Genomic DNA, 22,514 nt, shown 5'->3' on the forward strand with positions numbered 1-22,514 from the left:
ACTCTGCTTAGAAAGGTACCCTGGCAATTGGGAGCCAAGGAATGCCACCAAGTTACACTGCACAATGAACCTCACACAGATTTATTGGGAGGTGATAATCCCGGAGGGTGGCTGTCTCTGCTAGGCAGAGAAGCTACAGGGAAGTGAGCAGAAAGCAAGATTTAGCTAGGGATTATGGGGTGGGGGTGGGGCTTCCTAGGATGTAGACTTGGAGGGATTTCAATTCCTGAGTTTGGAATTGGTGGGTTTTCCTGTTCACAGATTGATGGGTTTCTTTTTCTTGGCCCTTGCTTGAGCTTGAGGTCCAGGTTGTTTTTTCCTTTGGCCCTTTAATCCTACATGATGATCAGGAATTTAAGGCCAGGCCAGGTTCAACTACACAGCGATTTTGGGGCTACCCTGGGTTATATAAAGTCCCTATCTTAAAAATAAAAAAATAAAAAAGCCAAAATAATGTATGACGGTCCTGTTCTCCCTCTCTCCTGCTTGGCATTCCTTTCTTTCCCCTCCCTTCTCCCTTGTCTCAGCCTTCCGGTGCGTGCCTACTGGCATTTAAGAGTCCCCTAGCGATGTACTCAGTTACACACCTTTGCACACGCATGTTTGTTCACTGCAATACCCCTTTTGAGGGGTGCAATTCCGACCTTTATTTAAAAAAAAAAAAAAAAAAAAGACCCTGCCAGCCCCAGCTCCACACGCTCCTCAGAAGCCACGTTATCTTGCAGACTTGGCCCGCAGTCATTGCAAGCCTGGTCTTCCGCCTCCCAAACCTAGCGGTGCTGTCTGCTTGAGCGTTACCCCCACGCACCAACGGGGTATCAGACCTTTATGATACCGAAGCGCCAAACTCGCACCGGAGTCCTTTCGGAGACGAAGGGGAACACGCGGGCTGTGAAGGGGCTCCCCAGCCCCTTCCACGGAGCCCTCTCTGAGCCGTCCTAGGGGCAAAGAGGCGCGAGGGGCATCCGTATCTCTTAAAGCAGCAATGTCAACACCCTTTTAAGGGAGGCGCGGAGGATGGCGGAGCCCAAGATGTGAAGGTTTGGGGAGCTGACACGTTCGGGGACCCCAGAGTACGGCCGGTCGGTTGGTGGCCAGGTGACAAGCAGGACACAGGCGACCGGCCACCCTGGAGGGGACTTTTGCCTCCGCGGTAAGTGGAGCGTGCAGGGCGGACGCAGCGAGCAAGCGGGCGCCGGGCACGTTTTCCTCCGTCAACGGACCCTTCGGAACGGAAAGTGGGCTGGCGACGGCGCGGGGCTAACGGCTGAGACGGTGGCGGCGGTGGTGCTGTCACTCCGGCGCTGCGCCCGCCCGGAGCAGAGCGGGGCTGCCAAGCGGGCGGTTGGGCGGAACTCGGCACCGGGCAGCTGCGGGGATGGTGGGTGAGAGGCGGGAAGTCGAGGTGGGTGGAGGGTGGAGGGAGGAGGGTGTTCGGAATCGCCCCTGCCGATGTCCACGGAGCATCTACCCGGTCCCAGGCCCTCGGCCAAGCACATGGCCAAGAGCCCCGCCCTCCTGGACCTCACATGTTAGACAAACCGGTAGAGCATAGATCGTAGCTGGGGAAGTCTTTGTAAGTGAGGATGGAAACCTACCGACTCGGTCACGCCGGAAGGAGCCCCCGCTGAGCTACACTCCCTCCCTTGTTAATTTTTGAGTCAGGGGCTCTCTGGCCTTGAGCTCCCCCTTGTAGCCCAGGCTGGACTGAAACTGTAGATCCTCTTGCATCAGATCCAGAGTACCTAGAACTACAGGCCTGTGCCATCAGGCATGTAAATCTTCTCAAGGGAAATGTAACTAACGGGTGAAGGAATAAGGACAGAACTGTGTGTTCCGCCAGGTGCCGGGTAGAGAAAGTGGTTTATCTGAGAGGATCTTTCTGAGAGTAACTTCACGGAGACTGAGCCTCAAGTGAGTCCAAGCAGAGGGAACTGGACCGCGGACAGGAAGGAACTGTGTTAGCCATGAAAGATGTCTGCTAGGGTCATTTGTTTTTTAAGATTTATTTATTTTAGATTATATGAGAACATTGTCACTGTCTTCAGGCACACCAGAAGAGGGCATCAGATCCTATTACAGATGGTTGTGAGCCACCCTGTGGTTGCTGGGAATTGAACTCGGGACCCTAACCGCTGAGCCATCTCTCTGGCCTGTCCACTAGGGTCTTAAGCCAGAGGAAAACTGACTTAACAAATTTGTGGGTAATTCAGTCATCAAGTGACTTACTCCCTAAGTGTTTGAGAAAGGATGAAAGGCTAACTGCCTTTCAAACTGGTCTTAGTTTCTCCCAGTTTAATCTATAAGCATGAAGAGCTATTCTGTGAGTTAATCACTTTAACATTTTTTTTTCCACAAAGTACTGGGGATTGACCACATGCTAGGCTAGTGTTCCCCTACTCAACTGTATCTCTACCCTACCCCCACGTGGGGGGGAGGGTTGTGGGGTTCTCCCTGTAACTTGTAGGATTTGGTTCCTTCCTTCACTATTGGGTTCCAGGGATCCAATTCAGGTTGTCAGGCTTAGCGGCAAGCACCCTCACCGGTGCACTGAGCCAGAACCTCACTTTTTTTTTTTTTTTTTTTTTTTTAATTAACCTGAGTATTTCTTATTTACATTTCGGAAAGTGTTATTCCCTTTCCCGGTTTCTGGGCAAACATCCCCCTAATCCCTCCCCCTCCCCTTCTTTATGGGTGTTCCCCTCCCCATCCTCCCCCCATTGCCGCCCTCCCCCCAACAATCACGCAGAACCTCACTTTTAAAAAAAAACATATTTATTTGAAGTGAAAGGCCACTGTGGGGCTGAGGTTTGTTGTGCTTCTCCAAAGCGAGAGTGACTCCGAAGATGATAGGGGGTTCTCAGGAGAAAGAGAAGGGATCAGAAGATGAGAAAAGGCAAAGAGACCTTTGTCATGGACTGTGGTAGCATCTGCCCTCAGTCCCAACACCTGGGAACTAAAGCCAGATGGCTGCACAACTAGCCATGCACACCAGCTCAGCAAAAGGAGGAGGAAGTGGGGGAGGAGGAAGAAGAGGAGGAGGAGGAGGAGGAGGAAGAGGGGGGGGGAGGAGGGAGGAAGAGGAGGGAGGAGGGAGGAGGAGAGGAGGAGGAAGGGGAAGAGGAGGAAGGGAGGAGAGGTGAGGAGGAGGAAGAGAGGGAGGAAGAAGAGGAGGAGGAAGAGGGGGAGGAGGAAGAGGAGGAGGAGGTATGGAGGCCAAAGTCTCCAACCAAGCTAGTGTTTAAACTTCGCCTCAGGTCGCCTTCAAGGCCACCTGTCCATGTCAGGAGAAAGGTGGAGAAAGCAGACATGGTAATGTTGATAGCTAGCTAAGCAGGATCATGATTCTTGACTGCTGTCGCTCACTGAAACGGTCTGAAGGGAGGTGAGGGTAAAAGGGGGCAGATGCTTTCCAATGTTGTGTTTTGTCATTGTTTCGGATACAGAGTCTCACTGTGGAGTCCTGACCGTCCTGAAACTCTCAATGTAGACCAGGCTGCCCTCCCACTCACCCTTCTCGGTGGTGGGATTAAAGGAGTGTGACACTGGCTGTTTCAAATACTTAAACCTGTTGTTGTTCACAGCTGTATTTGCAACAACTGAAAACTAGAAGCAAGGCAGATGTTCATCAACGAAAAGTGAATGGATAAATAACACATTACAGCCATGTGATAGAACACTGTAGGATTATTCTGTACTGTGGAAGTATTTCTACAAGAAAAGAGGCTAGTGAAGCAGAGCTGGGTTTGTTCGGTTTTTAAGATTTCAGTATAGTTTTAAGCAGTAGGGTTAGGAGAAAGGAGATGCACCTGAAAGTGAGTGTGGGCTCCTCACGGGAGAGGTGCCAACCACAGACCACTGGCCGGATCAGAACATCGCTAAACCCCCAAGTGTGCTGAGGGCTCTAGTTGAGGCTCTTCAAACACTAACTCCTACAAGACAAAATAAGCAGTATTCTTTGTGATGGTGGAGCGACGGCTCAGTTCCCAGCACCACATGGTTCCTCACAACCATCCATCGTAACTGCAGTTCTAGATCTGATACCTTTGCACGTTCTCGTGACCTCCCTGGGCACTGACCTGCATACAGTAGAGATGCAGACATGTAGGCAAGACTCTCATATTATATAAAAAGTAACAAGTCTAAAACAAAAGAAAAATACCACAGAATTGGTGCCAGCAAGGTCACCTCGCTCACTTCCTGTACATTTTGCAGATGGAGAAACTGCTAGTTGGTGACAGGTCACGACTCAAAATCTAGAGGTTTTTTTGTTGTTGGTTATTTTTTTTTTGTTTTTTTAGCACGTTCAACTGTCTTTCTTTCCTCCACCCAAGATCCTTCACTTGTTAGCCCTCCCCAGCGATTGGATAAGGATCCCGGAATTGAGTTAATCTAACATATAACTAGAATGGATGAAAAGCTCACCTCCAGTACGGTAGTGCCTGTTTGTCCAGGTGATAACACACAGGTTCTTCTTTTAGGGAACCCAATTAGAGAGAGCGAGTAACCAAATAACTAACGACCGATTGCAATTTACAGGAAGCTGTGCCTTGAAAAGAAATTTGAAGACGGATCAAATCTTGCTACGATAGAGAGATGGAGAGCAACAAACAGAACGTGAGTATCAAGATTAATATCAGATTGGCATCAAACTGCTGTGCTACTGTTGATAACCTCGGTGTTTGCCGTCTCCCTGAACTATTTATTTACTTACTTATTTATTTTATTTGGTCTTGCTAATTAAAGACATATAAATGAGGACAGGAGAGACCATTACTGCTTCAGCCTAGAGGAGAGACTGTTACTACTACAGCCAATAGATTTAACATGATCCCTTAACATTTTTTTCTTTTGGGGGTTTTGGGGAGGTCAGGGTCTTTCCTTATAGCTGTTACTAGCCTAGAACTTCCCTATGTAGGCCAGGCTAGCCTCTAACTCACAACTGCCTCTGCCTCTCAAATGCTGGGATTAAAGGTGTACACCACCATGTCCAGCCTTTCTTTCTTTGTTTCTTCTTCCTTTCCTTTCCTATCTATCTATCTATCTATCTATCTATCTATCTATCTATCTATCTATCTATCTATCTATCTAAGGCAGATTCTTATGTATCCAAGGTATGCCCAAGGTATCCAAAGTTGCTATGCAGTCAAAACTGAACTTGAACTTTTTCTGGTCCTCCGGCCTCCACATCCAGGCCTAGGCCACCATGCCTACTTGTAGGAGAGGGGTGCTAGCCATTGGACCCAGGGCTTCTTACTACTAGGCAAACACTCCCCCAATGCATTTGACATTCATAGTTATTTTACTTTTAAAAATTACATCCTCGTGTGTGTTTGTGTGTGTACACACCCATGTGTGGATACCAAGGTGCCTGTGTGGGGGAGGAGTCATCTGGCATCGTGGCAGGTCCCTTTACCTTCTGAGCCACCTCACTGGCCCACTTCATAGTTTCAGTATGTGGGTTTTTTTTTTTTTTTTTTTTCGTTTTTTTTTTTTTTTTTTTTTTTTTTTTGGAGCTGGGGACAGAACCCAGGGCCTTGCGCTTGCTAGGCAAGTGCTCTACCACTGAGCTAAATCCCCAACCCTCAGTATGTGTTATTCAGAGTGACAAGAATGATGAAATAACTCAAGTTCGGCCCTGTAACAGCATCTGCAGCTCTTGTTAAGGGTTATACACTGTGGTTTTGAGGGAATCTTGAACAGAGCCATGGTGCCATAGATCTGAAAAGCAGTGTAGAACTTTATGACGCATACAACCACCACCAACCATTCTTTCAGGAGCATCTCTGATGTGCAACTTAGGCACGTTACTTGCAAAGCACTGTGACAACATGTCCACTAAAGGTAATACGTAAGGCTCGGTCTTTTGGAATGGGGTTAGGGCAGGGCAGACACCCTCTGATGGTTGGTGCATGTTACTAAAGTCAGGGAACACGGGTTATTTCTGGAAAGGAATTTGCATAAAGCTGTTCTCTGGGAATTTGCTGGTTTGTTCGTTTGTTTGTAGGTAGCATCTTTCTCCTTAGCCCTGGCTGTCCTGGAACTCACTCTGTAAACCAGGCTAGCCTCGAACTCACAGAGATCCCCTTCCACCTTCTGAGTGCTAGGACTGAAGCCATGTGGCACCCTGCTGGGCATTTTCCCCTGCTGAGTGGTTTTCCTGGTATCTTGACTCACATCTGAGAGCCCCAGTTGTTGGGTTTTTTTGTTTTTGTTTTTGTTTTATCTGAACATTGTAATGGTCGACCTTAGAGAAACAGTTGTCTCCTTTGGCATGCTTTTCAAACTGAGGAAATCAGTCAGCCATTCTTTCGTATCATGCTAGCATATACTACGTGTTAAAAAAAACAACAACAACAACAAAAAAAACCTTGGTTATGTTTCCATTAATTCATTCGATAATATTCACTCCTTTTATCCTTTGCCTTTCTCTGTCCTCCAAGTCTCTTTTCTTTTCTTTTCTTTCTCTTTTTTTTTTTTTTTTTTTTTTTTTTTTTTTTTGATAATCGGTTCTTCACAGACTTGCATGCTGTCCTTGCATAGGGGCTAAATCTCAGTCAGCTAAGTATATAAATTACAGAAGTGAGTTAAGTGATCCTCTTTTTTTCCTGCCCCGCCTTTATTAAATGTATTGTATGACTTTTCTTAGGAAGACACAAACACCTATTTACTCACCCCAGATAGGGTACCGATGACACACCAAAGAGTTGATTCCAGTCTGATCTGACTGGAACTTAACCGGAGTAGGGATAGGGAATGACTTATCTGCCCACGGGTGACTCAAAGGCAGCAGCTTCGTCATCAAAAGAAGCTCATGGGGATAGGTGAGATTCGTCATTGGATTTCCCTCTACAGCTTGCAGACGTTCCCTCACTCAGCTCCCCACTCGCCAACCTCACCCCCACACCCCCACACACCCCCACACACCCCACGCCCCCGTGCTAGCAATTGCATAACCGACCTCCTCAGGGAGGCTCATCTGAGTTTTAAGTTTCCCTTAGCCTCCCACTGGCAAGCTTGGGCCCCTCCCCTCCCAGAAAGGACTGCCTCAAGCTGGAAGAAACAGCTGTACAGCACGTAGCCAGGCGAATTTAACAACCCGTGCTCCCAGATGATCAAACGGTGCTCATTTACCAGATTCGAGAGGCAAAAACTAAGTCTAGTCACAGGACTGAGGAGAAATCAGTGCCTGGAATTTATGGTACAAACAGTACATCGATTCCCCTGGCGAGAGAAAGCAGGTTTGTCTGAGCCAGTGAGATCCAGAAGAGCTGGCAGGGCACATGGGGATGATTAAGTCTGGGTTCTACAGCAAGCTGGGCTTGGTGCCAGGGAAAGGAGTGCTCTGTAGACTGGTCAGGCAGTGCCACGGAGACGAGTGGGTGTTCAGTGACCGTTAGCTGCTTGGACCAGGGCGGACAGGTCAGGAAGGGGGTGCCAGGAGGTTGACTTTCAGTGAGAGACCCCCTTTTTAACGCATCTCTTTGCTTCATCAATCAAAAGCACGGCTGCTCTGTACTCTGCCTACCCCAACTTCCCACCAAGCTCTCCCCACCAAGCTCTCCCTACTGCACATCTTGCGAGTGGCTCACCCTCGCTCTGTTTATTGAATAATTGAGCCTTACTATTTGAGACAAGGGGTTACTCTGTTTCTGTTTCAAAAATTGTAGGCTAACCTGGGCAAAAAGCAAGTCTGAGGCTAGCTTATGCTACCCAGTCTCAGGAAGACAGAGAAACCATATAGGCTGCCCTTTCTTAATTCTAGGCTTCCTGATTATACCACCCTTACTTTATGTTTTTTTGTATTTTTGGAGCTGAGGACCGAACCCAGGGCCTTGTGCTTGCTAGGCAAGCACTCTACCACTGAGCTAAATCCCCAACCCCACCACCCTTACTTTATAAGGGTAGCACACATCATTTGTGTTTGTGACAGGATCTCATTATATAGCTCAGGCTGGCCTCAAATCACTAACCCCCTGCCTTAGTCCACAATGCTGAGATGACTAGTGTGTGTGCCATCACGCCCTCCCAATTCTTGTTGTATTTGAAAAGAAATACACATCTATTAAGCTTATAGTATTACAGACATTAACAGAAAATGTTCTCTGAAATTTGGTAGGATTAAGGCTAAGTAAAGGTTAAAATGTGTATTGGTGGTTTCACTAGGAATTAAAAACAGAGGGGTTGAGGATTTAGCTCAGTGGTAGAGCACTTGCCTAGCAAGCGCAAGGCCCTGGGTTCGGTCCCCAGCTCCGAAAAAAAGAAAAAGGAGGGCTGGAGAGATGGCTCAGTGGTTAAGAGCACTGACTGTTCTTCCAGAGGACCTGAGTTCAAATCCCAGCAACCACATGGTGGCTCACAACCATCTGTAATGAGATCTGATGCCCTCTTCTGGTGTGTCTGAAGACAGCTACAGTGTACCCATATAAATAAAATAAATAAATCTTAAAAAAGAAAAGAAAAAAAAAGACAAAAACAAAAACAAAAAACAAGTTAGTAATAGGCACCTTGATCAGATGAGCTGTAGTGACAATTTAGGAATTTTGGTGTCCTTGAAAAACACAGAAATAGGGGCTGGAGAGATGGCTCAGAGGCTAAGAGCATTGGCTGTTCTTCTAGAGGTCCTGAGTTCAATTCCCAGCAACCACATGGTGGCTCACAACCATCTGTAATGAGATCTGGTGCCCTCTTCTGGTGCACCGACATATATGTAGGCAGAACACTGTAAATAAATAAATCTTTAAGAAAGGAACAAAGAAACAAAGACACAGATATGAGCATATTTTCATTTTAATCCCGGGGTGGGATGTGGGGCTGCTTCAGATCGTCCACAGGAGCCAACTGTGATTTGCCTCATCCCCTAGCAGGGGTGTCATTTTGCCAGAGACAAATACTTTTTTATGTGACATTTGGAGTTCTGGAGACTTTTCAGAGGATACCAGGGAGTTGGTTGTTGCATTGTTTTTGGTTGTTGGGGTGGTTGTTGATTGGTGGTTAGTTGCTGTTTGTCGTCGGAGGTTTGTTTTGAAGGAGCGCACAAAGAGGAAACAGGAAATTAGATACTCTGACAGAGAAGATCAAATTTGCCCCAACAAACTCAACACTCCTAATCAGCAGGAAGTAGACTAATGATAAAGTCACCCCCTTTTTTCTACCCTCTTTTCTCTCCTATCTAATGTTAGGGGGTTGGAAGGGTGGGAAAGGGTGGGAGAAAGAAGAACCCATGGAGTAGTGAATGCTGGCTAGGACGAGCATCTTACTTGCCCTGGTTTTACTTTTGACAAAACTCAGTAGTAGCTGAAATTGTGGCCAGCATCACAATGACATAAAGGGCAAGATGAATCAAGAAGTGGGTTAAATACATAGTGAGGAAAAAACCTGAAATTCACCCATTGGATTTTCAGTTCATAAAGAAATACTAACTTAGAAAAGTTACAGATAAAACGGTCTAAACATTCTCACTCCTCAATTCTCTATAACTCCTTATAGTATGTCGGAACATACTATATAGTATATAGTAACACGGAAGGACAGTCACTCAGAAACATCACTTGCATAAATCATGTACAAATCAGATCACTGTTTGGTTTTGCGTTAATTTCCTATCATATTTGTGTATTAATTGTTTGTGCCATGGCGCACTAGTGGATGTCTGAGGACAGCTGTGGAAATCTGTTCTTTCCTTCTACCACTGGGTCCCAGAGATAGGGCTCAGCTGTCATACGCCATGGCAAGCAAGTGCTTTGAGCTAATGGGCCATCTCATGGCCTGTTCTTCTTTTGTTTTATTTTGTTTTAAGATAAGGTTTCATGCATCTCATACCTGCCTCAAACTCTCTATATAGCTGAGGATGTCTTTGAACTTTTGATCCTTCTACCTCTACCTCTCCCCAATGTTGGAATCAGAGATGTGAGCAGGCACATCCAGTTCATGTGGTGAAGGGGATTGAACCACAGGCAGCTTTCTTGCAGAGCAAACACTCCACAACCTCCTCCTCTTCCTCTTCCTCTCCCTCCTCCTCTTCCTCTCCCTCCTCTTCCTCTCCCTCCTCCTCTCCCTCCCCCTCCTCTTCCTCCTCCTCCTCTCCCTCCTCTTCCTTTTCTCTTCTTCTTCCTTCTCTTCTTCCTCTTCCTCCTTCTTCCTCTTCTCCCCCTCCTCTTCCTTCTTTTTGGTTTTTCGAGGCAGGGTTTCTCTGTGTAGCCCAGGCTGTCCTGAAACTCGCTCAGTACTCACTCAGTAGACCAGGCTGGCCTTGAGCTCAGATCTGCCTGCCTCTGCCTTCTGGGTACAAGTTGTGGGATTAAAGGTGTGCACCACCACTCCCTAGGCCATGTTTGTTCAGACATGTTTCCTCTAATAAAAACAGAGAGGATACTGAATACGTTTTCCCCTAGACTCATTTCTTTCAAGGGCTCATTTGTTATTCATCAAGCTGTTTGCACATGGCTTTTTGTTTGTTTGTTTGTTTTTATGCTTGGTTTGGTTTGGTTGGTTTTTTTTTTTTTTTCATTCATTTGTGTGACAGGCACTACTGATGTCTGGAACGGCTTTCATCCCAGTGCAGATTTACATCCCCATGCAGGAAAGACATGAGAACATGGCAGATGGGATGGAAGGAGGGAGGGGTCTGCTCACTCTGATACTGTGGTCCGGTTGGTAAAAGCCTCTTCAGGAAGGAGTTGAGCAGAAACAGAAGGTTCAGGACCCAGCCATGAGGCAATATGGAATTATTCACACAGAAGAAACCGTATGTAAAGGGCCTGGGGTATAAATGCTTCTCGGACTCCAGCCCCAGTCACGAAACTCTAATGTCTACAGATCCTGGGAGTGGGGCTGGGTATCCTATGCTCTGTGGGCCAGACAGTCTCTGCTACTATGGTTGTGCCCCCTCGGAATGCTACAGCCTCAAAAGCAGTCAGACTACTGTGTAGTGAATGAACGCGGCTACAGTACACTGAAACAGCTGAGAGGAGTCAACCAGCCCAGCCAGGGCTCCGGAGTGAGGCCCACATAGTAGAGGAAGAGAGCCAGTTTCAAAAGGCAATCCTCTGACCTCCATTGTGTGCTGGGGTTCTTAAGCACAGAATACAAACAAATGTTTACAAAAACCAGAAAGACGGCTGTACCACTCTGAATATACTAAAAACCATTGTGCTGCACAGTGTTTGACAAGAAGCTGAGAGTGTGCATAGAATAGGAACCAGATTTATTGCTGAAGATGGATAGTTCCTTTCATTTTGCTTCTGTTTTCTCAATGAAATAATAGGTTAGGTTATCAGCTGATAGTCAAAAAAGAAAAAGAAATCTTGGAGATTTAGCAGAGAGAAAAGAGTAGAAGGTCTGGGGATGTATGCCAAACCCTTGTTTAGCACAGGTGAGGCTCTAAGTTCAGTCCCAGTGAAAGGAAGGAATTAATGAATTCTAGAGGGTAAAAATAAAATCTTGTAAAGATAATAAGATAATTACAGGCAGAAAAAAAATGCTGGTTTGAAGAAAGTCCTTCCTGTTCTCCTAACAACCAGTGCTCTGGGGGTATCCGCCTCCAGGATCTGTTGCTAGGATGCCAAACCTATTTGACAGCCGGCCACCAGGTGGCGGTGTAGATCTCTGCAGCTCCTAGTTCTCAGTGCTTTTATGGCCCGGAATTCACCTTGTGAACTGTTTTTAATTAGGCCTAGAAGACAAAGCCCTGAGAAGATTAGAAGCCATTTGAGACTATTTAGGGAATGGATGATAAAAGGAATGAAAGGAGAGACAGCGGCCTGGGAGTGGAGGAAAGAGGATTATGGGAAGGGTATGGGCTTAGAATTAGAAAACAGAGGTCTATGTGTGCTGAGTTGGGGGTTTAAAGACAAGGAAACCAGAGGTGGTAAGTAACTGAAAATCAGGTTGACCTAACTGACTTCTACATAGACCAGATCAGAGGCGGAAAGGAGAAGGAAGGATCTCAGAGCGCAGGTGCCTTTGAGTTCAGGTGCAGACAAAACCACTGAGGGAGGAACTCTGTTCTGCTGATCGGGTGGCTTGCAGATGAGGGCCAACAAATGACTCAAAAGGTGGTTCACCCCTTTCGAGGTTGTTAAACATTTCATCCATCAGAACGGAGCCAGGGGTTGAGGCTGAAATCACACCACACATACTAGATTAGCCACTCTTTGGTCACGAGAAAAAAATCCCAGAAAACTTAAGCAAGGAAGGATTTATTCTCTCACAGTTCCAGGATTTCAGTCCATTATCACTTGGCTCCATTGTCTGGGGGCCAGGGTGTGATGAGGCGCTAGCCAGGAGCCTGGGGAGGAGGAAGGAGGCTCCTCTCAGGTAGAGTGGTGCAGAGAGAAGACAGGTCCAGGGATTAGCTATCCTTCCGAGGAATGCCAGCAGCCAGGCCCTCCATTCTCCCTCCCACCCACACGATCCACATCACCGGCAAGCTGTGGACCCATCTGTGAGTAGTCTGAGCCTTGGGGGAGGGGGGCTTCGTATCAAACTGCAACAGATGCTAAAATAAATTGTTTTAATTCATTATCTGTGTTTGGAAAGAAGCTAAAAGGAGAACCCAAATGGAAAGAAAGCAAGAGACTTGCAGGTTGCAGTACAGGGTGGGGACCTTGTCACTGAAGACCAAGTAGGAAAAAACAATCTTCAAATTGTGAAACTTCTGCTTTCTTAGTTTTCTAGACCCCTCACACACACACACACACACACACGCACACACACACACACATACACACACACACACACACACACACACAAACACATAAACACACATACACACATCCAAACACAAACGCACACCACCACACATACACACACACACAGCACACACACCCATATCCCCACACACAGCACACAAAGCACACATACACACACCCATACCCCCACACACAGCACACACAGTACACACACAGCACACACACACACACACACAGCACACACACACCCCATACACACACACACAAACACACACACCCCCATACAGACACACAAAACACCCCATACACACACACACACAAATAACATACACCCCACACACACAGCATACACACCCACATACAGCATACACACACACCACACACACAGCACACACACAGCACACACACCCCACACACACACAGCACACACATCACACACACACACAGCACACACACCACCACACACACACACACACAGCACACATACACACACACACCCCCACACCCAACACACACACACACACACACACACACACACCACACACACACCCCACACACACACAGCACACACACACCACACACACACACCACACACACAGCACACACACACCCCATACACACAGCACACACAGCACACACACCCATACCCCACACACAGCACACACAGCACACACAGCACACACACACACACACACACACACACACACACACACACACCGACACACCCATTTTAAATCAGCATCTGTTTCCTTTGTGTTTATGTGTATGGATGTTTTTGACTGCATGGATGTCGCTGTACCTGTTGCCCCCAAGGCCAGAAGAGGGTGCCATGCCTTCGTGCAAAATAGGAAAAGGTGCTTTTCTGAGTAGTCGGGGTGGGGCGGTCTAGGAAGACCTCTTGTGCAAAGAAGCTTCTGGCTGAAGCTAAAAAAAACTACACAAGCTTCGAGCCGCCACTCATTTCCCAAACTAAACTATCATACATAAAGGCCACTGCAGACTTTAATGGGGATGCAGGGATTAAAACCCTTGGAACTCAAGTTTGCGGAGCTATAAACAGACACAAAGCCATTGCTCCTGGGCAAGCCCAGGAGCCAAATTCGACTTCTGGGGAAAGCTGACTTCCATTTTTATTTCAGATATGAATGTCAACATACATTTCCGTGCTGGCCATCTTACTTCTGCTTCTTGGCTTGTTTATAATGCTGTATCTATGTACTTGTATGGACAGGCCCCAGGGCACACCTTTATGAAGTCTGTTCTCGGCTCCTAACTTCATATGGGTTCTGGGAATCAAGTGCAGGTTGGCAGGCTTCCACAGCAAGTATCTTGGCCGCTGACCCTCTCTCCAGTTCCCGACCATCTGAAGTTTGACACAGACAGCTACGCTGTGGAGCCTCTCTACCCGGTATTCTCCTGACGCTTTAGTGTACATGAGAGTCTCCTGTAAGGCTTATTGAAGGTTGCCGGCCCTGCCCTGACAAGAGTCTGATTCCCCACATCTGGGGTAAAAAAAAGTGAGAATTTGCATGTCTCATGGGTCACTGGAGGTGGTGATGTATGGCACTAGTACTGGGAAGAGGACATAGTGAGTAGCAGGGACTAAAACAAGTGCTGCTACTTTGCCAGTGTCTGCCAGTGCAGCACCAATTGCCACAACACCCTTCCCACAGTGGTTTGGAGATAAAACTCCTTTCCCCAAGTAAGCAAAGTAGTGAAGGGAAGCAGGGACTGGAGTAGACCAGACATGGCCTCCTGCTGCCCCTGCCTCCAGAGTGCAGGGACTAAAGGCATGCATCCCATGTCCAGCTACCAGACACTTTCTTAAGAAAAACAATTTTAAGAAAGAAAGCAATGGGCTGGGCTGTGGAGATATGCTCCTCCAGAGGACCGGAGTCCAGTCCCGGGACCCACTGCAGAGGTCTCTAAAATGCCTATAATTTCAGCTCCCAGCTATCTGATGCCTTCTTCTGGCCTCTGCAGGCATCTGCCCTTGAATAATGCACACACACACACACACACACACACACACACACACACACACACTTAAAGTAACATAGTAACATGAATCTTTAAAAATGATAATAAGAAGAACTAGAGATTAGGAGCACTTGTTGCCCTTCCAGAGGACCCAGGTTCAATTCCCAGCATCCACACAGTGATTTAAAAGCAACTTTAACTTCAGTTCCAAAGGATCTGAAACCCTCTTCTGACTTCCAAGCACTAGGAATACATGTAGTGCACAGACATACACTCAGGCAAAGCATTCATATGCATAAAACAAAATAAATCTAAAGAATAGTAAGTCTTGTGCCTTTAATCTCAGCACTTGGGAGGCAAATACAGGCAGATCTATGAGTTCAACACCAGTCTGATCTACAGCTTGAGTCCCAGGACAGCCAGGGGTGAACAGAAATCCTGTCTCAAGCAAAACAACAACAACAACAACAACAACAACAACAACAATAATAAATCTTTAAAAAAAAAAAAACATAAGGCCAGCAAGATGGCTCAAAGTGGTCGCTGCTAATTCTGACAGCCTGACTTTGGTCCCTGAGACTCATCTTCTTTCAGGAGAACCAGCTCCTGAAAGTTGTCCCCTGGCCTCCACACACATGCTATACCACATATTAAGCAGTAAGATTCCTGCATTTAAACAGAGAGAGAAAGAGAGAAAGAGAGGAGAGAGAGAGAGACAGAGACAGAGACAGAGAGAGAGGACAAAAGTAGTCAGAATTCTCCGTGCCAGATTTCATGCTTGAAAAAAATCCAGATAATATTTTATTTTTGTAATGTGCTATGGCTAATTATAATATGGCATGGCTGTTTTGAACTCTCCAGCCCCCACTTTGTACTGAGGATTGAACTTTGCTTGGTGCTTGCCAGCCAAGCTACCACAGAAACTGTTTTGAGGTAACCCCCTTCCCCCAAAATTGTCCAGACTAGCCTTGAACTCATTATGTAGCTTAGTAGCCTTAAACTTGAGATTCTCTAACCCCAATCTTCCAAGAGGTGGGGATTGACTTTGGGTATCACCATGGCCAGCACTGATTTCTTGGCTTAGCTTTCTTTTTAAATTCCCAGTGTTGCTGCTCCAGCCCCTGAGGATGCAAAAAGAGCAGCCATCAAGTGAGCAAATAGAAACTGAAGTTGACATAAATATCTGCAGAAGAGTGTGGAGATGGATTGCCTAGTGTCTGGGCTGGGAGTCAAAGGGCTTCCCCTCAAAGTGGCGCAGTCTCCGTGCTAGTCAAATGTTGCTCCATTGATTTCCCGAGCTAGCCGGAAAAAAAGAAATGTCTTGAAGGAAGTCTGCTGGTAGGATATGCTATTTCATGACCTCAGATTTCCTGTACTTCGTGAGATTCAGAGCAATAACAACTTTGTTCTTTACACTCTGCGAGGGACTCTAACACGTAGTATTACTCAATCTCCCTATCAGTGCAATAGCTTTATAGATGACATCACTTTATAGATGACAACATTAAGGACAGCTTGGCCAAGGTCATGCAGTGTGGAATAGGGCTTGCACTTGATACAGCAATTTCTTCTGGCATTTGAAGCTGCCTGCTCCATGTAAAGCCAGTTGCTGGTACTGGGGGACTATTGTGTAACTAAACCACAATAGCTTATTACTCTTTGAATATTACTAGGTCATTTCCTTTCTTGGTTACGCTTCGGCTGGCTGTACCCCTTTCTCCTCTTCTTGCCTAAGCCCTGTCCCGGACACCTTGCTTTGACTACACAGGCATTCCGAATCTCTTTTAAGGTGTTATCTGTGGCTCCAACCTGGCTGAGATAAAGGTCAGCAGGAATGGAAAAGCGATATGAAACAATCCAGCAAGCAGATCTGCTGAGATGGTTTCCAAAGGTTTGTCCCTGCAGGAAGGCCAGCAGCCCCCGTGTCTCCAGGTGCAGGCAGCACATTTTAAAAATGTGGCAGAATCTCTCTCTCTCTCTCTCTCTCTCTCTCTCTCTCTCTCTCTCGCTCTCTCTCTCGCTCTCGCTCTCTCGCTCTCGCTGTCTCTCGCTCTCACTGTCTCTCGCTCTCGCTATCTCTCTCGCTGTCTCTCTCGCTCTCGCTGTCTCTCTCGCTGGCACTCTCTCTCTCGCTCTCGTTCTCTTGCTGTCTCGCTCTTGTTCTATCGCTCTCTCGCTCAGTCTTGCTCTCGCTGTCTCTTGCTGTCTCTCGTTCTCTCGCTCTCTCTTTCGCTCTCTCTCTCTCTTTCGCTCTTTCTCTCGCTCTCTCTCGCTTCCTCTCTCTCTTCCTCTCTCACTCTCGCTCTCGCTCTTTAATTCCACAGTGAATAGTGTCAAGAAAGTCCTTTATACAGTAACTGATGGAAAATTCTACTGAGTAAATACCCCAGTGGAGGCTCTCTGTCGCTCCTGCTCTGTCATGGCTGCCCCTGTCCCTCCTGTTTTCCATCTCTCCTGAGGAAAATGAAACCATGTGATTTTCTCAAGAAAGTTTGTTTAAGAACAGGTTTGCATTTTATTTTCTTTTTCGACACAGGGTCTTGCTATGTACCCTTAGCTGGCCAGGAACTCACTCTGTAGACCAGGGTACCTCGCAGAGATCCTCCCACCTCTTCCTTGAGAGTGTCTAAGGCACACTCTACCACGCCCATCACTAAGATAAACTTTTTAAAGATTTTGAGAGCTGATATTCTGAATTTCCTGTCAAATATTTAAGTCCTTCGTCATCGTCTTTTAATAAGCATCTCCTTGGTGGTTTCCACCATGTAGCCAGTAATTTTCTTTTATTTTTTATCACCTTTGAGACTGGGTCTTGCAGTATAGCCTAGCCTGGCTTGATATTCTCTCTAACCCCTACTGGCCTCATCTGCTGTTTTAGCCTCCTGGGTCCTTGGCTTAAGGGCCTGTGCCACCTTGCCTTACTAGTGATCTTTCTAAAGTCCAAATCCAGACACACTTTTGCTGTGCTAGCCTGCCAGATATCTTAGCATTCAGACAGAGCCCAAATGCTCAACCTGCTGCCTAGCTTGGTTAGTGATTTATGATAAATCCCCCTTATCTCTCAGCCTCCCTTGCAGCTGGATCAAAGGTACAGCATCCTGTCCAGTCCTGCAAGCTCTTGCTCCCGCTGCCCCTGCAACCCAGAAAGCTGTTTTCTCCCACCCCAGCCTGCTCCACTGCATCCCCTTTTGTCAGAGTAACTACCACTGAGCCTGCAGGGCTTTTGCAATGTGCAAAGACTGCTCCTGAAACACTGTCAGTTACAGCCTCTGCATCTGCCATGCTGGACTATGGACTCAGTTCTGCTTAGCTCCAAGGGGGTACCTACCATCCCTGAACTTGGCTGTACTCATACTCAGAGTCTGCAGCCCTATTCGGCATCTTCAAATTTGCTTATACATCTTATAGATCTCCTGTGTAAAGAAAAACCAAGCATCCTTAGTTTTATAGTGAAAACAGCAGAGGGTTGTCAAAATGGCTCAGCAGGGAAGGACACTTGCTGCCAAACCGGACGACCTGACTTGGAATGCTGAGAATGTGGTAGGAGAGAGCAAGCTGTCCTCTGACCTCTCCACAGAAGCCACGGTATATCCGCACCTGCTAAACAAACCAGGAAAGGAAATTATATAGTTTGCCTTAATTCTCCTCCTTACTCAAGTCTATCCAATCTGGTAACACAAACTACCCCTGTGCTCTCTTACTTGTGTGACTGATTTTCCCAGCTTGGAAGATATTTTATTCTGGTTCTCTCTCCTTCTGCCACAAGGGTTCCAGGGCTTGAACTCAGGTTGTCAGACAGGATGTAGAGCCCCTTTCCTTACCGACCCATCTCTTCTTCTTTTTGGTATGGGTCTGGTATGGCCCAGGCTGATTTCAAACTTGTTTTGAACTCTTGATCCTCCTGCCTCTACCTCCCAAGTACTAAGGATTGCAGGCCTGTGCCACCATACCTGACTGTTGTGTATGACTTTTGCCTGAGAACACCCTGTTAGGCACAACTCATACATTCCTGCATTCTTATTTTCGACCCTTAGGAACACCAACACTGTGAGCATGACACCCTTTTCTCCCCTTACTGTTAGCTCTGTGGTATGTCTCACCGTGCTCCTCCTGTGGGGCCTGTGTTGTAGTCTCTTTACTCTCCTCTGGTGCTCAGCAGAGTGCCTATACCGGAAGATGCATCACCTTTCTAACTGCAAGTGTACAGGCGCATGAACACGCATGTGAGCATGTGTATGGAGGTCAGAGGTTGACAAATGGGCTGTTTTTCAAATATTTTTTACCTCATTTATTAACCAGGGGACCCTACATGAACCCAGAGCTCACTGGTTTGCCACGGAGTATTAGTCTAACTCTTATACTACACAATTCATAATGCCAGTGCTGTCTTTTTTTTTTTTTTTTTAAAGATTATTTTATTGTATGTGTGCACTGTATCTGTTTGCAGACACACCAGAAGAGGGCATCAGATCCCATTATGGGTGGTTATGAACCACCATGTGGTTGCTGGGAATTGAACTCAGGACCTCTGGAAGAGCTCTTAACCACTGAGCCATCTCTCCAGCCCGAGCACTTAGTTAAAATATACAGAGAATTGATTTTTCAGCCTTCTGGTTGATATCTTGTGTCCTATCTGTTCTTAATCCGTTTAAAACAACACACAGTGAAGAAATATGAGCTGGACGTACTTTCAAGTCATTTATGTAGCTACAGTCATTGCTCTAATGGGTCCATAGTGTTCTGTACATGGCTGTCCATCGTGGGAGGCTGCTTTCCAACAGACACAATACGTGGTATTGAAGGAGACAGTAATCACTTTATATCAAATTAACAGAGTCCTCCAACAACACGAGTGGTTAGGGAGCCTTTTTCCACACTCACATTACAGCTGGCTTTGAAAAAGAATATACTAGCCACAGGCAAGGAGGGGACAGAAGAAACATGAAGGACACCCTAATACCCAAGAGCTGGGAGAGCCACTGTGCAAATGTAGGGAAATAAGAGGAAGTGAGACATTCATGGTAAAATATAAATAGCGCTTTAAAAACAAATCCCCCTTGGCATTTATGTTTCTAGACTTTCTCTGTGACATTATGGTATGGTGACCATCTTTGTGCCTTTATCTGTGTGTATTATGGTGATGTTTTATGGAAATTGTGGTGGGAAAATATGAAAATCTCAGCCATTTATTGGCATGAATATGTGTGTGGTATGCGTGTATAGGGATTCACATATGTCTGAATGTGTGTGATATGTGTGTATTAGGGATTCACATATGTCTGAATGTGTGCAGGTGTGTGTGTGTGTCTCGTATGTGTAGGGGTGTACATGTGTGTACACAGGCACGTGTGTGTGCATGTGTGTAAAGATGAGAAATTGACAAAGGAGGTATTTCTCAATTCCTTTTCACCTCCTATATCCAAGTAGGGTCCCTGGCCGAACCCAGAGCTCACTGATCCAGGAGGCCAAGCTAGCCAGCTTGCTCTAAGATCTCCCGTCTCTGCTCTAGGGGGCCAGGATTATCGGTCAAGCTGGCCTCGAACTCTCACTCATCCACCTGCCTCTGCCTCCCAGGTGCTGGGCTCAGGGGCATGCAGCACCACATCTGGCTGAATATCTAAATCTTAACAGATTTTATCAATGTCTCTACTAAAAGAGTTTACATGTTTACTTTTCTCCAACTATGCATTTTGAAATGTTTGAACTAGAACTGGGTGATGTTGATTTTATTGACTTTGCAGGCGAAACAAACATCACCTTCCCCAGAAAATGAACCATGAAAAAAGCCTTTTGCCTAATTCTTTGTGAATGTATTTGGACATCTCTCACTTTGTTTTTTTTTTTTTTTTTTTTTTTTTTTTTTTTTTCCGGAGCTGGGACTGAACCCAGGGCCTTGCACATGCTAGGCAAGCGCTGAGCTAAATCCCCAACCCCATTTCTCACTTTGGATATTGTTAGTGCTTCCTCTCCGGATGGCTTCTTCTTGGAATTATAGCTTTTCTTTTAGCTTTTGTTCTCTTTACCAATCTTTTTTTTTTTTTTTTTTTTTTTTTGAGACTGGATTGTACATGGTCCAGGCTTGAATATCTGACCTGCCTGTCTCCACCTTCCTGAGTGCTAAGATTATAGGTATATCTAGTTTTCCTTTGTAAAACAATTTTTATTGTATGTATGAGAACATATTTATTTTATGTGCACATGGGGGCACCTGAAGCATCCAGAAGAGGGTATGGGATACGTGATGCAAATGACGTGATGATTTAGTCTCCCTGATGAGGATGCTGAGAAAACCCGGTCCTCTGAAAGAGCAAGTGGCAGTGAGCTATCTCAAGCCCCTGCCTGGGTCTTATAACATGTGTGTGTGTGTGTGTGTGTGTGTGTGTGTGTGTGTGTGCGCTTTTAAAATACATAGGCTGTCCTTGATGAGAGTTTCTACCTATGAGTCCAATCAAAAACAAGAGTAGCAAATAAATGATCAGCCCTTGATGAAATAAAGACACCAAAAAGCAAAAGAAGTTCGGAGGTTCAGGAAGGAAGTGTAAGTGATGAAGACTGAATTCTCGTTGAGAGGGTCACTGATCATTGACATCTTTTGTTACTGAAATTTCCTCAGAAAGATTGAAATATCTGAGGGATGGTGGCACATTCCTTTAAGTCCAGCACTCAGGAGGCAGAGGTAGGTGGTTTCTGTCAGTCTCAGGCCAACTTGGTCTATAGAATGAGTTCCAGGACAGCCAGGGCTACTTAGAGAGACCCTGTCTCAGAAGATAGATAGATAGATAGATAGATAGATAGATAGATAGATAGATAGATAGATAGATAGACAGACAGACAGACAGACAGATAGACCAAAACCAAAAGATTGTAGTGAAATGGGGGTGGGGGGATGCTTGAACCTGTAGACAAGGAAACCTGTTCCCTTTGGAAATGATTAAGACCATGACTAGCACTTGAGTAGCCTAGGGCAGGGTGAGGAGAGAGAGGGCAGAACCTCTCCCATCCTTTAATTGCAGCTCAGCAGTGAAGATAAACTTAGAATGCAGTCACAGGCCCTGTTATCTCTCACTAGATGATAAGAAGAAAATAGAGTCAGGAGTTAGAGTGGGCTGGTTCCCTTACAGAGCCCTCTCGGGAGAAGCTGCTGCCCGGGTTCCATTGTCAGAGACCCGCTTTGCCTCTGGGAAAGTCCTCAACCTGTCAAGCTTGAAGTGCAAGGAGCAAGCACCAGTGCCCTCCTTTCCTTTGTGTTCACTGTTTCCTCCCAGGTGTGGAACGTCCACCTTTTTTCAGAGAACCCTTCATACAAGGACGTTATCATGGAGGACAACAGTGGCTGCGACAAAGGAATTCTAACAACAGCAAAGATTAATATCTTAATTAATATTAGTAGTTGTGGGCATGTAATTTGCACATAGAAGCTGGTTCTCTGCAGATTCCTGAAAGGCACTAGTGCACAATAGGAGGAAAAGAACTGGAAAGCCAGAGTGTAGCTCACTCTGAAGGACAGAAACCTTGTGGGAAGAAGTAGAAACTTGCGGGCAGTGGTGGCACACATCTTTAATCACAGCACTCGGGGCAGACGCACGCCGATCTCTGAGTTCGAGGTCAACCTATTCTACATAGTGAGTTCCAGAGCAGCCAGGACTGCTAAACAGAGAAACCCAGTCTGAAAAAAAAAAAAACTTTTAAAAGGCTTCACCCTTCTGAGTCCCTCAGGTGACTGGGCTGTAGCCTAAGCTGTCCTGTGAGGGCTGTGAGGTGGACCAAAAGACTCCAGTGGAAGGAAATGTACCTCTGTCAATGGCTACCCTTTGGCCTTCGTCTTTAGTGATGTGTGTGTTG

General features: G+C 46.3%; 1 protein-coding gene across 2 annotated transcripts in view; it reads left to right on the plus strand.

The window, feature by feature from the left end:
• Nucleotides 1-699: 699 nt before the first annotated feature.
• Nucleotides 700-22,514, plus strand: part of Slc2a3 (solute carrier family 2 member 3) — a 63,766-nt gene continuing 41,951 nt past the window's right edge. Inside the window, exons 1-2 of one of the 2 annotated variants that reach the window (XM_032905737.1) lie at nucleotides 700-1,381; nucleotides 4,540-4,617. In XM_032905737.1, coding sequence (XP_032761628.1) covers nucleotides 4,597-4,617 — 21 coding nt within the window. In that variant the 5' untranslated portion in view covers nucleotides 700-1,381; nucleotides 4,540-4,596. The remainder of the gene's footprint in view (nucleotides 1,382-4,539; nucleotides 4,618-22,514) is intronic. The other variant, XM_032905736.1, reaches the window with a different exon arrangement.

This window comes from Rattus rattus, chromosome 6 (genome assembly GCF_011064425.1).
Source record: "Rattus rattus isolate New Zealand chromosome 6, Rrattus_CSIRO_v1, whole genome shotgun sequence".
Classification (NCBI taxonomy): Eukaryota; Metazoa; Chordata; class Mammalia; order Rodentia; family Muridae; genus Rattus; species Rattus rattus.